We start from the raw sequence: 16,184 nt of genomic DNA on the forward strand, positions 1-16,184 counted from the left end.
CCAGGAAACAGCTGATAAATCACAACCTTTTTCTAGGATCTTTTTTATTTTCCTATGAAGTTCCAGGAGCATCCCTGCTGCTTTGAATCCCTTTGGTACTATAACTCATCTAAAAAAAACCCACAACAAACAAAACAAAACAAAAAAATGGGAGAGAAGAAAACAAAAAGCTCATTCACAAAAGCTTCTGGTCCTTGCATTGTGGGAAGGAAGATGGGAGGATGCAGGAAAATTCAGAAAGAAAAAGGAAGGCACAGATATCTGATGGATCAAGTATTTTCTCTTTAGCCCCTGTATCCAGCTTACAAGGATGTACAACAAACCAATCTGTCCACAGATTTGTGGCTCTGGTGGATACACAGGGACTTCAATTCTAGCACCACTAAAAAGCACCTCCAAAGAACAACAAAACCAGAAGACCTGTTCAGTAGAGCTGGTTGCACAGTCCTGGTTTAGCTGCAGAGCACCTGGGAGCAACAAACACAAACAGAACTTTGCATTCATCCCTGTGTCAAATACTGCACATCGTGTTCTCCTGTACTAATTGACAGAAACCAGCAGCTCCCCTCCACTAATGAGAGGGCCCATTACACCTAATTATCTGGGGTTCTGTTCCAGGTCCTGTTACGTTTACACTTGAAATACGTCTTCCAGCAAAGAGCCTTTCTGGGGAAGCAGGGAAAAAAGGAAGAGAAGCATAAATCAGATTAAACTCTTAAAGACGCAGGAAGTTGGAGCATGTGGGTCATGCTGGAGAACATCTTTGTGAGCACTGGGAATGTAGCTGTAGGTCACTCGCAGGGTCGTGTGGGTCAGGATGTGCCACCTGACAAGGCAGAAGTGGCTGATGGTGGCATCATAGACAGCTTCTGTCTGCTAGGTCTGGCATCCTGAAGCACCCAAACAGCCCGGAGACTTCCCCAGGCCTTGGGTTCACCTCCTCACTGCTGGCAGGGACTGCAAGGCCTGCCCAGACTCGGCTTGCCAGGGCCCTGAGGTTCTTCTTGCTCTTCCTGTTGGCATGAGAAGATGGCTGGGGGTTTAGTTTGGGTTTCATGGTTTTTTGGTTTGGGATTTTTGTTTTGTTTGTTGTTGTTTTTTTTTTCACTCCAGATGCTTCCTGGCACCACAGCACACTTGGAACAGGTTTTGCCTCTTGATGAATTGTTTCAGCTGGGTGCCCATGGGGTGCTTCAGACAAGGGGTGGTGGATGATGACAGCATTGCGTGGAAAGGGGAGAAGAGCAGAAGAGTGGCACTAAAACAGCTTCAATTATTCTCCATCTTCTGGGGACTGTGGAAGAAAGTGGCACCTCAGCAGACTGCTGGTCTGTCACCATCAAAGAGGGCAGAGCCCACCCCTGGGAGGCTGATGGGGGTAGGATCAGTCCAGGGGCTCATGGACAGTCAGTGCAGAGGGTTCAAATCAGGCAGGAGTACAGTTGTCCTGGGACAGGGATTGGTGCAGGAGGTGTGAGAGGACGCAGAGGGCTCCTGGCTGCTGTTTCTGAGTCCAATAGGAGCAGGTTGGACTGGCTGGTGGAGAGCAGGAGCGCAGGTCACTGGGCACCTGGAATGGCAGAAGAAGGCAGAAAAACTCTACAGGAGGCAAGAGGGAGCAGTGCCTGGCAGGCCTGGGACATGCATGGCTGCAGCATGGAAACAGAAACAGCCCTTTCAACAGACAGAAAGACTTTTCAGGGACCCCGTAAGCTCCGAGGTGCTCTTCAAGGATCTGAAAGGATGGCAAAGAAAAGCCAACCTGTGTGTCACACTGTAATTTATGTCAAATTTCTAAAGGGGACTCACTCTTAGACTCAAATAACACACCAAATCAGACTGGAAATCAGCGTGGCCAGCCTGAAGGTTTCCCCTTCTGCTTTCTGTTGAGATTATCACCACAGACCAGCCTTTACTTGCCCTGTCCTGGAATCAAATTTCAGAGGATGGTCCTTCTAGTACAGACTGCCTGGCAGAAGGTTTCTGCCTAACCCCTCTGCTGCAGTCCCTACAGTAATCATTTGCAACCCATAAAAATCATTAAACACCTCCTCCAGACTGGCAGGTGCCAGCAAGCTGTTCATCCTCTCTCTCAAGGCTCAGGGATCTCCATGGAAAGCAGCCTAAGGGATCTCAGTCTGTTCCCTCTGTGCCCCTAAACACCAGGGACAAGAGGTCTGGCAGCTTTCTGCCCACACCCTGCCACAGCTGAGCAGCTGCCTGAGTCCCCAGGCTGGCAGGTGCTGACAGTGACTTTAAACATGCACTTGAACTTCCTCACTGGTGCCTTCAGAAGAGAGGTGTGCAATGACTCGGATGTTGAGGGAGAAATCTCTGCCTATGTAAGCAAATGACGGATTGCTCCATCTGCCCAGATAAGTCCTCGTTACCCTGAGGAGGAACCAGTCCATCTGCTCCATCACTCAGCTTTGTGATATCTCTCCCCACGAAGGTCCTTTGGAGGCTGTTGGATTTGGGGTTATGATATTAAGTGTTGTTAGAAGAAACCTACCCAGAGTCCCAGGAGAATAGGCCTGAGAGGCCTCGCCCAGTCCACCTAGTCCATCCTATACTTATGTCTTTCCCCATCTTCGCCAAACAGGTTCTTAAAGACCTCCAGGAATGGATCCGTCACAACGTCCCCAGACAACCCACTCCAGTGAGTCACTAATCATTACTGGTAGGAATGAGTGTCTAACCTGCTGCCTTTAAGCCTATTACCTCTGGTCCCATTCATCACCAGATTGCTCCATCCCTTTCTGCAACAGTCTCTTCTGTAAGTGAAGACTGCTGAGGTGTCCCACCACATGCTCAGCAGCACCACACTCATCCACCTCTTGGACCCCAGCCCAGAACAAACACACTGACCTTATACAAACAGGCAACATGGTCATCTTTTTCTCCATTTGTCTCCAGTCTTCTTCCGCTGTCCATGGATGCTGGTGTTCCTGTGGTGCCACCTCAGCTGGCTCTCTAGTGTGTTCACCTGATGGGGAGACAAAAAAGCAGCAGCTTTGGAAGGAATCTGCACCATTGCACGGTTAATCTTTAACCTATCCCAAATACAAGAAGAAAGTGTCTGCTCAAGTTACCTTCACTGAGGCTCAAACTTGTCTTTTACCCTAAATTTGTGGAGGTCTGAGCTCGCAGAGCTCAGCTTCATCTCTTCTCTCCCTACTCTACCTGTTCTGTACCTGCCACTAGTTCCCTCTGGTTGGATCTTGGGTCTGGAGGACACTGAAATTGCAGAGGTTAAATAGCTAAATCCTGCTCCCAGGGTGATTCCGTGGAAGACAAACATCAAGGCACAAAGTTGTACCTGTTTCTGTAGGGAAGCAACTGTCTTCTCCAGTTCAGCCACAATTGACTCGAGATTCTCTCTGGAGGAAGGTCTTGGAGAAGGTGCCTCATTTCTGGGATCAGGGATGAAAAAAGGAAAAGGATTAAGCAAATGTCAGCTTTCTGGATGAGAGAATCATTCTGTCTTCTGCAATGTCAGCCTCCAAGGAAGCATCAACAGAAGGGCCACATGCATTTGCCAAGAGATGCCAACCAGCCACTCAGCCCAGATATTTAAGTGTTGGAGTCAGGCTCTGCACTAAAGCATTGCAGGACTTTGACCAAGTCCAGCATCTATGTCCTGAAACACCCCTGACCTCCAGACGTCTGCAGAATGCCAGCTTCAAAGCCCTGAATGGCTGAGTTATTGAAAACTTTTCATACCCATCATAAAATGGAGGTAAAAGAAGTGGTGATACTGCACCTGGGGAAGGCAGGGTTGTGCTTGGCAGGGTTTTCCTCTGGGTAGCTGAAGCCAGGAGATCTCTTGCTTCGGAACCGCCGAGAAAGAGCCCTGAATTGTCCACGTGTCTGGCAGTCTTGAGAGGGAAAGTCTGCAGTGAGCACCCATTTTAAAGCAGAACCTCGTGGATTGCAGGCAGCAGAAGGCAGTGCTGCCCTCCTTCACCACCCACCCTTAACACTTCTCTTATACCAGAGGGGTGGAGGCACAAACCCCGTGGCTCAGCTGCAAAGCTGTACCCAGAATACAGCACAAAGGCATGGTGGCAGGATCTGTGGTTTAATGGCTAAGTTTTACAGACTCCCAAATGAGTCTGTGATGGGATACATGGTGGGAATCACCATGCCTCTGTCCTGCTTCAGGCTCTCCCCCAGTCATGAGCTATTGGCTGCTGCCAGGGACAGAAGCCCTCAGCTAGGTGGACCTTTGGCCAGATTCAATGAAGCTAACAGGCTTCCTAGAGAGGTGGTCAATGTCCCAAGCCTGTCAGTGTTTAAGAGGCACTTGGACAATACCCTTAATAACTTGCTTTAACTTTTGGTCAGCCCCGAAGCGGTCAGGCAGTTGGAACAGATGATCACTGGCAGATGATCATTGCATGTCCCTTCCAATGGAAATATTCTCCTCTCCTTATCTATTTGCTGACAAACGGTTTTCATAGCGTAGCATGAAATCAGCTCCTGGCATTTAATATAAGCGTGTGACAAATGCCACTCAGAGCCACCCCCACATCAGTGGGTGTTAGAGCAGCCTCCTTCCTTACCCTCACAACAGTCCTGCCACAGGCGGAGATCCACCGCGGGAATCTCTTCACAGCCCACCATGCCCTGTGGGTACGATGCCACCCGGAAGACATCTCTCTGGAGCTGCTGGATGTGGTCACTGTTGTCACAGATGACACGAGCAAGGGATGTCTGTCTGATCTGAGTCAGCTGCGCCGGCGTGAAGACTCCGGGATTCTCATACCAAAACCTGCAGTGGGTTGTAATCACAGCATGAGTCAGGAGCAGGAAAAGAGATTGGGGAGTGAAGATGGGAGAGGAGGATCCCTAGATCCGTGCAGCAGAACCCACGCTCCTCAAAAGGAACTTTTATTCTGTTGTCAGGTAGCTGCAAACACAAACTGCCCTTCTCTGAACCCGTGAAGCCTCATGAGCTGCTGGCCAGAGCCACGCAGTGCCACCACTGGTGGGTACAGCTCCTTGCAGAGGAGACCCAGGGTTCAGACAGCTCTGCTGGAGCAGGCTGGGACACAAGTGAAGAGATGCTCCTGCATCACCAGGCAAAGACGTGCCTCATTCACACCAGCAGCAAATAGGAATGAGAAGAGAGGTCCCATGGGCATTTTCTAGCTTTTTCAGGAGACATTGGGCACATCCTCAGTGGTGCCCAGTGTCCTGCAGTGAAATGAGAAAAATCAGGAAAGGACACATTGCCAGTAACGGTGGCAAGTCCTTCAAATGCACTGGACAGAGGAGACTCTTCCTCATCAAGAAGTAATAGAAAATTCCAGGTCCTGTTCCTCCCTGTAAGGAGCAAATCCCCCCAAACAGAACAGCAAAGTCTTTGGGCTGACTCTGGTGGCAGTACCTGTCTCCATCCCTCAGCCTTCTGAACTGCGTCGTTAACAGGCACATCAGTGTTGGCCCAACTCTGGTACCTGGGACAACATCCTCCACCATCAGGGCTGGAAACAGGTCAATATTTTTGGCAGTTCCATATAAACTGCAGGATAACAGATGTTTAAAAAAAAAAAGTTAAAATACTATTAAAAAGTGGAGATAATATAAATATGGTCACATCACTGGAATTTTTATGCAAGGAACTCATCTGGACAATATTTATAATGGTCTTATCTAAAAGACAATGGGATAAAGGCCTGGCCTGGGAAGTGCCAGTGCAGATAGGATGCAGTTTAGTCTCACTGGAAAATAGCTCCAAGGCTCAATCTGCTCCCAAACTACACCACAGCCGTGCCTGATGACATTCCACTCAGAACCAGACTGATCACTTGGTGAAACCTCATTTGTCTTACCCCCTTCTTAACCCACAGCTATTATCCTATCTTAACATCTGTGGGCAGCAATATCTGGGAAGATTATTTGATGGGTGTCCTGGGAGGAGCAGAAACTTTTCACTGCCTGGTCTCCAGGGATTTTGTTGCTTCCAACTCCAGGCTACAGTACCTCCTGAGCTTTTCCCTGATCTCCAAATTCTTTATCTCGTTTCTGAGGTCCTCAAACTCCTGTGCAGATGAGAGGTTGCAGAAGACCCTGAAGTCATTGTAAGGTGGGATGCCATGGTCTCGCCCTCTCTGGATGTTGATGGCAGCCAAGTCCAGTGAGACAGAGTGTGCCATGGAGAAGAGTTTCTCTGTCAGCTCCATATTGAGGAGTTCAGAGGGGACCCGCATTTTCCCAGGAACCCCAAACAGCCCACGGAGGAGGGGGTCGATCCCACCCTCCTGCGTGATCCTGAAAGGGGAGAAGAAGGCCTTGTGCAGGGGGACGTGGCCTTGGCGGATGGGCTGGAAGGTTTCGTTCAGCCGGTACAGGATGGGGTTGATCAAGGTGTGCCCGAAGCGGAAGGCGGCGGTGGCGAAGGCGTTGAGAATGCCCGCGTTGACGCTGGGGTTGTAGCCTTTGTACTCACCCAGCATCTTCATCCCAGCTTCCCCAAAGACCTTGGGGAGCCACTGGGCGTAGGTGATATGCTGCATCTGGGCACCCACAATCTTCCGTGCCTCGTGATAGAGGAGGTCTCCATCCCAGTGGGGGTTGAGGGCCGACAGCTGGGTGGCAATGCGGTTGTGCTCCCTGAACCACAGCGTGTGCATGGCCGTGAGACCCAGCTGCTCGTTGGCACGGTGGTCACCTGCCAGGAAGCAAGGCACAGGGCTCTCATTCTCATCCCTCATGCACTCAGTGGGTGGCCCCACAGCAAAGGGAAGGAGATGCTTCCCCGAGCTGGGCACAACTTGCCCTTGCTTCAGCAGCCCATTCTGGCTGCTCAGATCCCGCAGCTCCCGCGATTCCTGCTCCGTGCTGCCGTAAACATTGGAGGCATCGATGTAAGATGTCAAGTGGTTGATCTGCTCCCTGGCGTAGACAGAGTTCATCAGCAGGGAGGTCATCCCACTGCCACACACGGGGCTGGAGCGGACGAAGAACATGCAGCGCCCGTTCCTCACGCGGGGGTCGTTGGCAGGAACCATGATGGAGAAGCAAGGAGGGTCGTTGCTGCACACCTGGCTGCAGGGTGCTCCGTCTGAGAAGCGGGACATGCTGATGGCTGCCACTGTCTGGTCCATGTCATGGTCCAGAAACTGACCCCACTGCATGAGCATGTGTGTGAACTGGTCATCGGGGGTGATGGTCTCAGTCCCAACCATAGCAGTGGAGACAAGGCGGGGTAGAGGAAGAGGCAGGTCCCTGGCATCTTCTGCCAAGGAAAACCCCCGGGGGAGGTTAAATCCATTCTGGTAGGCTGGTTTGAGGAGCCTCTGGAAAGCTGTGAGAGATGCACCCCACATTGGGTGCTGGAGGTTGTTGCAAGACCCATCGTGGGTCCTGTACTTCTTGTGGAAGCAGATGTGGGAGCAGTTGGGCGTGCGGCGGTGGGCAGAGCAGCCCGACAGGTTGGCGATCATGTTCAGGTAGTGAGGGGACACCAAGTCGTTGTACCGGTAGCCTGCAAAGGCAAAGCACCAGGTCAGACCACGGCCATCACAGCCACCTGGCTCCTACCACCCATGCCAGGGCTTAGTGTCCACCTGCTGCTGGGACTGTCAGGATGGGCTCGGGCAGGCCAGGTCTCTGGTGTTGCTATGGAGCTATGGAAGGTTAAATGAAGCACAGCATCGTATCAGGCCCACAGGGAAGAAAAGAAGGGGAGAAGAGTTCAGTATAAACCGCATGGAGGAGGAAACCAGAAATGTTGTGACTGGCAGATCAAACTGTGGAGGAGGTCTTGCTCTACATCCTGGGTTTATTTTTCATCTCTCTGGGTTATTCCTGCAATCTCAAGCACCATCAGCCATGCAAACCCTACGTGAGGAGCAGCAGGGAGGCTACGGGTGACTGCAGGGCCCCACGCCAAAGCACTGAGCACTGCTGGGCTGTGGGGATGCTGACAGGGCAACCAGGAGGAGAGGCTGGCGGTCCAACCAGCCCAGACGAGACCTGCAGCTTGCAGAGAGAGACTCCTCACAGCCTGGAATACATCCAGGCAGGAAAAAATATTTACAAGCCCCAAACATACGTGCCTGCTACATGGTGATTCACACGTATAGGTAGAAACATGCAGCGTATGGGAACTTCTGTCATCTAGAAAGGAAGTCCCAGCTAGCAAGCTTTGGAGTCCAGCTGCTGGATGCTTGGAACTCACTGAGTAGTTCCGGCATTGCATGGCTTTGTTACTTGCTCTCCTGCCAGATTCCTGCAGAACCTGAGTGGCTGGAACACATCTGAGTTTGTAGCTAAGAGGTCAAAGTGGTAGAGAGACAGAGGCAGAAATCAGGAGGGATATCCCCCTTCTCTGTTACAGCACCCAAATGCTCCAGAGTTTTCCTTGTTTTTCTTGTCATTTGGAGGGCAAGAAACATCTCTGTCTATGATGCTGAAGGGTCAAAACTCAAATCCACGAAGGTGAGTTAGATGGCTAAATATTTCTAAAGATTAGGGCTTTCATAGCCAATCAAGACACCTTGACCAAATCAGGAAACTGAACCCCCTTCCTGAGTACCAGGCTGGTACAGTAACCTCAAGCCCATCCCTCTGGCTGTTATGCTAACCATGAGATGTAAGAGAGCATTGCAACCCAGACAGCACATTTCTTGACATGCCCAAACGTTTAAACTTTCTGGATATCTACACTTTGTAGTTTTAATTTAATCCTACCCACCAACTTAAGACAGGAAATAAAATCTCTCCTACCTGTGACATTCATATCCACAATTAGACCTTGTTGCACGTGTTCTTGAATCAGCTGCAAAGTCCTTTCAAAGATCTCTCCTGCCCTGGCTGTTTCAAGGGTGTAGGGGTCCCGGGGGTACCGGAAGAGAGCCAGCAAGTCATTGGGTGTCTTGGGACGCCTGTTGCAAGGAATTAGAAGGGGGTAGGAACATGAACATAAACAGACTGTTCAGAGCAATGAGACTGGGTTTTTTTTTCCTGCTATAGTAATTTATTTTTCTCTTTTCAACAGCTGAAAGCCAGAGGTTTTGGACTTCACACAAATTATCTTTTCAATAAAAACATATATTGGGGTGGAGGAGGAGGAAATTACCATTCACCTGGGAAGTAATTCTTTGTCAAGGAAATTGTTAGAAGTATTATATTACTATTTCTGTTCACCCTGCACAAAGTCAGTTGCATTTATAAAACAACTGTGCTGATTATTTTCTTTTCTATATACTGTCTCTGGAGCCAGCTCTAGCTGACAAAATACACACTGCAGATATAAGTGACATAAGAGGTGATATTCATGTATCAGGTTTTTCCAGAATCCCAAATGCCTGTCAGAAAGCTCTGTCACATCCTTGCACCTACGTGGTCCAGCTTCAATCTCCGATACCCAAACCAACACCAGAGCTTCCATCTGGGGATTGTCAATGATCAGATGAGATTTGAGAAAGCTTCATTTGTTGTCTTTTTCTTTAAACCTCTTTTTATGCTTCAAGTCTCAGCTGGTGGCATTTCAGGCACTTACTTGCTGAACAGCTCAGTGCGTGTGGAGTTGATGGCCTGGTCCACACTGCTGATGGCTTCCCGGAGTGACGTGGCTACAAAGGTGTCACCACTCCGACCAACGTCTGTGGCTTTCCAAAGCAGAAAGAAAGAACAAAACATCCTCAATTTACTCCATTATTAATTTGTCTTCCGAGCTCAAGAAAATCCACGTGTCGGTACAACCCCCGTAGTAACTCCACTGCAGGACAAACTGGTTCCATTTGCAACATAAACATCAGCAAACTGGTTTTGCTTTTTTAAAAAAATAAATGTCCTGAAGGAGCAGTAAACTGCCTGAAAAAGAAGGGGATGTTTTCAGGAGGTGTCTGTGGAACACATAGTCAGAGTTTGCTCCTGTACAGCTTTGCAAAAAAATGCTTGTTCTGGTTGGTGATTAAACTGGAAAAAGAAAATGTAACAATCACAGGGGGTTAACCCAAAATTATGTATCTACTTCCCACAAAGGAAACTTATGCCATGAAATTAGTTTGACTATTTTGCTCAGATATTAATTTTCCCATTTGTGGAACACTTCCAATTCTGTTCAGATTTAGCATTAACACATCAGATACATCACTTGAAAACAAAAGAAGCTATCTGAATACCTTCAGAAGTAAATGTGAGTTCCTAAAAATTACAGCAGAGTTGTATGGCCCTTGTATGAGCCAGGGCCTTTGTCACAGCTGAACAAACCTGTTCCCATTTGGCTACTGGTGTGTGCAATAGCCAGCTGGAAAATGAGGTACTAATCAAGAATAAATCACATAAATTATTTCAGGAATAATCTTAAACAACAAAGCCATTTTGAGATTATTCTCAGCTCTTTGCAGACAATCCCTGTATAGAAAATGATACTAAATTAATCTAATAAACTCCTCACTATCGATGCTGGTTATTCCTGCATACCTGAGGAATAGTCTACTGACATTTTTAACCTTATTGCTTGCCTTTGATTTTTCTTCCCTTGCCAGTTCTTCCTTACCCTCTAAGAAGTACAGCGTCCAGTCTGGACCTCTGGTTTCCCTAGCAGAGCAGCACTGCTCCTCATTATCCATCACAGCTCCCCCAACACATGGAGCTTTAGCTTGAAAACAACCAACTTATTTCTCATCCCCAAGGGACTGAGTGAACATTTAAAACCCCATGTTTGGGGCTACAGTTTTGGCCTCCTTCCCCCTCCCCTGACATGTGAAGTTTATGGTCAAACAATGACTTGTGATCATCTTGGCACGTTTTAATGTTTCTCCCTCCCAGTGGAGGTTTGCCCAGAGAAGTTGTGGGTGCCCCCTTCCTGGAAGTGTTCAAGGCCAGGTTGGGAGCTTAGAGCAACATGGTCTGATGGAAGGTGTCCCTGCCCATTGCAAAGGTTTGGAACCAGATGGTCCCTTCCAACCCAAACCACTCTGTGTCCACAGGAGATGCCCTACCAGTGATGGTGAGCTGCATGGCACTGGAGGTGAAGCCAAAGGGGTTTCTTGCTATGCATTCATATCTGCCCTGGTCAGCCACGCCGAGGTCTTGAATGAAAAGGGTCCCATCTTGGCTTATGTGGAACTTGCCGCTCTCTGTGATCTGGATACCCTCCTGTGGCACCATCAGAAGACAGAAAATGTGTCAGGGTATGGAAATCTTCCCATCATTCCAGCCTTCAGTTTATTTAGCAAACGTGCAGATGGATGTGATGAACTAACGTGGCCACCAGATGTTAGCATTGCTCTTCCAGAGAAACCAGAAAGCAATCCAAGGACACTTGTTCCTGCCTGGACCCACTACAAGGAGGTCCTTGCTCAGCTCCTTCACCCTGGTGCACCCCCAGCTGCTCACTGCAGGGCACAGACACCCCACAAATTTCTCTGTGCCTCTCACACATGGGCTGGCTGGAGCGAGTGCTGGGCCCTGATGTTGTCACACAGGTTTCATGGCACATAAGTAAGTCCAAAAATCTTCAGTTTGTGGGCAAACTGAAACCAATGGACTTTTGCCAGCCTTGAACTGTAGACACCAGCTTCTGCTGGCTCTGGGCAGTGTCACTGACCTAAGTGCTGTGAGCAGCAGCTCGCTCAAACCCCACCTTTCCTCCTGGCTGCTGGCTTCAGGTTCTATTTTTTCATTCTTCTGTTTCTCAACATCTTTCTGCAGCCCTGCCCCAATCTCACACTACCTGTGCTGCCCTCCCAGACTCTTCTCTTCTGTTCACACTGCTGGCTGGAGCCCAAGGCAAGCTGCAAGGTCACCTCCCACCAGACCTCTGCAGGGTAACAGACACTCAAAACATTTTCCCCTCTAATTTGTTCTGTGCTCTACTGTGCTCAAAGGCAGGGCAGGCCCCAGTGAAGGTCACAGGTGTTCCACTAAGGCATGGCAGGAAGAAGTCAGAAGAGCTTTGTCAAATGAACACTTGAGCAGCCAGGTTGCAGGGTGATGGTGAGCGATTTGTGGATTTGCCCCATCAAAGCTGGAGCCAACCAGCATCATCCAGTTCCAACAGAGGGAATCTTGGAAATAAGGACAAACTACTTATAAAAAAAAAAATAAATAGGTTTTGTTGGTTTTTTTTTTCCAGGAAAGTCCAGCACTTCTAACATCCTGGAAGGTCATTAGCTGCAAGATACTCATTTGAAAGGAGCAAGAGGAAACAGGAATGTGTGTTGCAAGGCTTTGAGTTTGAGAAAGAGCAACATGCCTTCAGGAAGAGCAACATGCCTTCAGACCATTAAAAGCCCCAAATGAGTGGAAATGTTGGTCCTTACATCTTTTTACCACACACAATTTCTTCCACATGTGATGCACAAACCGAGCCACCCTGCTTCCCAGGGGCTGTCAGGTACGTGGGATCAGCTCTTACCTTGACCCAGGTTATGGTGGGTTGTGGATCTCCTTGGGCAGTGCAGGTAATGGCAACGTCCTGGCCTGTCTCTGCCACCACGTCTTGGGGAGGGTGCAGGAACACGGGTATCACTGTGCAACACGGGGAAGAAAAGGCAGAAGTGCACAAAATGCAGGAAGGAAAACTGAGAAATCTGTGAACAAAACATCTGAGCGTGGGCAAACAAGAGCTGCTGGGCTCTGTCTGCTGTCCAGGGGCTCTTCCAAGGGCTGCCAGTTGACCTGTCCCTTCTGTCCCTCTTCCAAGTCCTCTGTAATTTACCTGAATTGTTTTCTGCTCCTCTGTGCCTTTACTTGGGGCAATTACAAAAGAATGTGCTGGCTTCTCTGTCATTTAAAATCAGTAATTCAAAGGTTTTCTAGAAAAGATGTCACAGCGAAACAATGAATTGACTCAAGAACTATCAGATGAGGCCCCCTGGCAAATGTTGATCAGGTGAGATTAAATAACTGTATATTGCTGGTCTTAAAATATTCTGTGAACTCTGTGCTTGAAGCATCACTAATTTCATGTTTCTTGAGTTTCCTTTCCTCCAGTCAACCTTTAGTGAAATTCTGCCATGTTTGTGAGCAGGCAGGGATGTTTGCCTATTTAGAATTATTATCTATATAGGAACAAAAAAGAGAATAAAACCACGAAAGCATTCCTGTGTGACTTGTGCTTTACAGAGACTTCATTTTAGAATATGTAAATTTAGGTTAAATCCATGTCCTGTTAGCTAGTGGTTAAGACAAAAGTATCTGGAGCCAGACTTCAATCTTTCTGAGAAGGAATTAGTTTTTTACAGAATATTTCATTTAAAAAAAAAAAAAAAAAGAAAAAAGAATCCTGCCATTCATTCTGTAAGCAAGCCAAAAATTAAAAAGAGTAAAAAAACCCACTACATTATTAAGAATTTAATTAATACATCTTTTTTTAAAATCCTTTGTTTACCAAAATAATGTTCTTAGTAACAATTCTGGCCAGCTATCAGAGCTCATCTGATGGGTGTTAAAGGTCATTGCTGATGACACGACCCTGCCCTGGTGTTGATCCATGCAGATGCAGCCAATACCAGCCCAATTCCCTGGCCACACCAAATGAGTTTCGTTCCCACAGCTGTAATTTTTCTAGGTGATCAGATAAATCTGCAAGGAAAGCTGAAGCAGCTTCTTCCAGTTTACAGATCCTGGCACTCTGTGAGCCTCGTTAACATTTCCCACCCACTGATGGAGCTCTGGGAGCTAGACATCTGCTCCCAGGGAAAAGCAAAATCCCACCCCGTAGGAGCCAGGACAATTCCCTGCCTTGTCAGACAGTGTCTTATTTAGCCCAACGTTACACTAGTGACAGCCACTGGCCAACCCTCCTTGCCCACAGCCTCACCAGCTCACCTCGTGGGGTCACTGAGAGCTGCACCAGCAGGGTCCTCACCCCAATGGCACTGATGGCGTGGCACTCGTACTGCCCTTGGTCATGCAGAGCAACCCTCATCACCCTCAGGGTGCCTGTGGAGAGGACACTGTGCCTCCGGTCACTTGGCAGTGGCCCACCTGGTCAATGAGAAGGGAGATTTGTCAGTTGTCTGGGAGATTTCTCTTCTCATCACTGGAGGTATCCATAGGGACCATTAAAAATTTCATTCCCTTCCCCACATGACATCAGCCACCCCAAAATACCATCTTCATCTTGCTAAGTGAGGAACAGGACAGATGTTTCTCCTCCCAAACCCAGGACCACAACTGAGTTGTCTTGTCCAAGCAGCTGGGTAGGAGCTCATACCTTTTTTCTTTCCTCATGAGCCTTTTCTTAGTGCAAACTGCAGATTCACTGACACCTGATGGATGCAAATCTGTGCTCAATTATCCAAGCTGCCTGGTTCATTGAATCAATGGAAACATTTAGCATTGTCTTTTTAATTTGGTATTTTGAATTTCTTTGGTTTGGAAACTGCATTGTTTCAATATTTCCTCTATTTAAGGAGAAAAAGTCAAAATCCAAATGCTTTCCCAAACCCAAACAAAATCATTAGAACGTCTCAGTTTAGTGACTTTTTTAATATTTCTTTCTCCTCCAAATAAAGGCTCTATTTATTAATCTCAAATACCAAAAGGAACCTGAATCCTCCCCCCACTGTCAAAAGTGGCTTTGAGAGTGAGTGGTGCTCTGTCACTTCTCCTCTTGTTCTGTCCTTAGCACACCTCCTGGGGAAGCACTGCAGAGCCTGGCTGATCTTTGGATTGCTGAGTGACCAGACAAACCTGCTTACAAAGCAGTTATTAACCTTCTTGTCACTGGGCTCCTTTCCACATGTCTAAGAGACATCTAAAATCTGGGCAGTGGAGGAAATCAGGTTGAAAGAGATGGAGAACATGGTGCTGAAGGAGAATTTCAGCTGGTCCTTCCTATCCCTGTGTCAGGGCTATTGCTGTGGGAGATGGAATACAACAGCCATGAATTCTCCACACCACTAAATCATTAATTATGGCTTGTGAAGCATAAGGAAAAGCTGGAGGGCCTCTGGGCCAAGTGTTACTGGCTTCCATCCCAGAAAGTGTTGGATGGGATCGGTTCAGTGGAGCCAGTGCCAACAATCATCTGAGACTTTAAAACTTCACCACCACCTGTTGGCCCAAAGAGCTTTTTCCTGAGCTACAAGAAACCCCAAAAGTGTGTCAGATCTCCTGCAACACGCCCCTTGAGAGGGGCACATCAACATCAATGATGGAGAGCTGATCCATGGGGATGTCCACTGACTGGGAGTGTTCAGACCTGGTCTTTTCAAAGAAGGTAGGAAGCCATGGCAGGAAGAAGTTTGAGGGTTTCCCTGGGTTTCATATTGATGAAAATCAGCACATTCCTTCCTTCTGACATGATGACTTAGTGTTTCAGAGACCTAAGAAGTTCCCTTCTCACTGTTCAACATCATCCTCAGTGATGCATGACATGCCTCCTAGTGTGACTGTGCTGATCACCATCTGTCCCGTGTCACCACTGCCAGTCATTGCCCTGGACTAGCAGCTTGGCTGTTCTCACCCACCCCCCATGGATGGTGGCACAGGAGAGAAAGAAACCCCAAGTCAAGTGAAGCAGTACCTGCCCTTGTCCAGGCAATGACAGGTGGAGGGTGACCCTCAGCAGAGCAGGGGAAGTCCACACTTTGTCCCTCAGTTACTGTCTGATCCGTGGGGGTGAGGAGAAACCTGGGAGAATCTGGAGGGGAAAGCAATGACTGAGCAGCAGGAAAAACTCAGGCAGCAAAACCTTGGGTTGGTTCTCAGTTCCTGGAAGTAGAACCAATCAGAAGTCCTTAATACATCCTGCTGACCAAGAAATGTCATCAGCCTGGGACTCCTCACCTTGCACTATGATCCTTGCTGTGGCTTGGATGGATCCCTCACTGTTGCTGGCGTTGCAGTTGTACTGCCCCTGGTCAGAGAAGGTGACGTTCTGGATGAAGAGTCCTCCAGAGCTGGTGATAGCGAAGCGGGAATCCCGGGGTAAAGCAGAGCCTGTGCCCAGGGTCCAGCTGATGCGAGGCTGGGGGTGCCCAGAGACCCCACACTCCAGGGTGACACTCTCCCCAACCAGCACCTCGGTGTTCTGCGGCTGGATCACAAAAGTGGGCTTGGCTGGAAGGAAATCAGGGCTTCAGAAATCAGGAGCTCTGCTGTCTGCTCAGTCATGGGCAGAAATTGCTTGGACTCCTCATGCAAGCCAGGCAGCAGTCACCTGGCTCTTCCCTGACCTCCAGATCCTCAATGTGAGCAATTACCCCTGAGCTACT

General features: G+C 48.5%; 1 protein-coding gene across 1 annotated transcript in view; it reads right to left on the reverse strand.

Moving 5' to 3' along the window:
* Positions 1 to 2,890: 2,890 nt before the first annotated feature.
* LOC127390902 (peroxidasin homolog) overlaps positions 2,891 to 16,184 on the reverse strand; it is a 41,331-nt gene continuing 28,037 nt past the window's right edge. Inside the window, exons 10-22 of the mRNA XM_051633041.1 lie at positions 15,757 to 16,029; positions 15,494 to 15,610; positions 13,792 to 13,950; positions 12,377 to 12,489; positions 10,959 to 11,115; positions 9,512 to 9,620; positions 8,737 to 8,894; positions 5,989 to 7,492; positions 5,393 to 5,527; positions 4,566 to 4,774; positions 3,764 to 3,878; positions 3,320 to 3,413; positions 2,891 to 2,986 (exon numbers count right to left, since the gene is read on the reverse strand). Of these exons, the coding sequence (XP_051489001.1) occupies positions 2,891 to 2,986; positions 3,320 to 3,413; positions 3,764 to 3,878; positions 4,566 to 4,774; positions 5,393 to 5,527; positions 5,989 to 7,492; positions 8,737 to 8,894; positions 9,512 to 9,620; positions 10,959 to 11,115; positions 12,377 to 12,489; positions 13,792 to 13,950; positions 15,494 to 15,610; positions 15,757 to 16,029 (3,239 nt within the window). The remainder of the gene's footprint in view (positions 2,987 to 3,319; positions 3,414 to 3,763; positions 3,879 to 4,565; positions 4,775 to 5,392; positions 5,528 to 5,988; positions 7,493 to 8,736; positions 8,895 to 9,511; positions 9,621 to 10,958; positions 11,116 to 12,376; positions 12,490 to 13,791; positions 13,951 to 15,493; positions 15,611 to 15,756; positions 16,030 to 16,184) is intronic.

Source organism: Apus apus, chromosome 15, assembly GCF_020740795.1.
Source record: "Apus apus isolate bApuApu2 chromosome 15, bApuApu2.pri.cur, whole genome shotgun sequence".
Taxonomy (NCBI): domain Eukaryota; kingdom Metazoa; phylum Chordata; class Aves; order Apodiformes; family Apodidae; genus Apus; species Apus apus.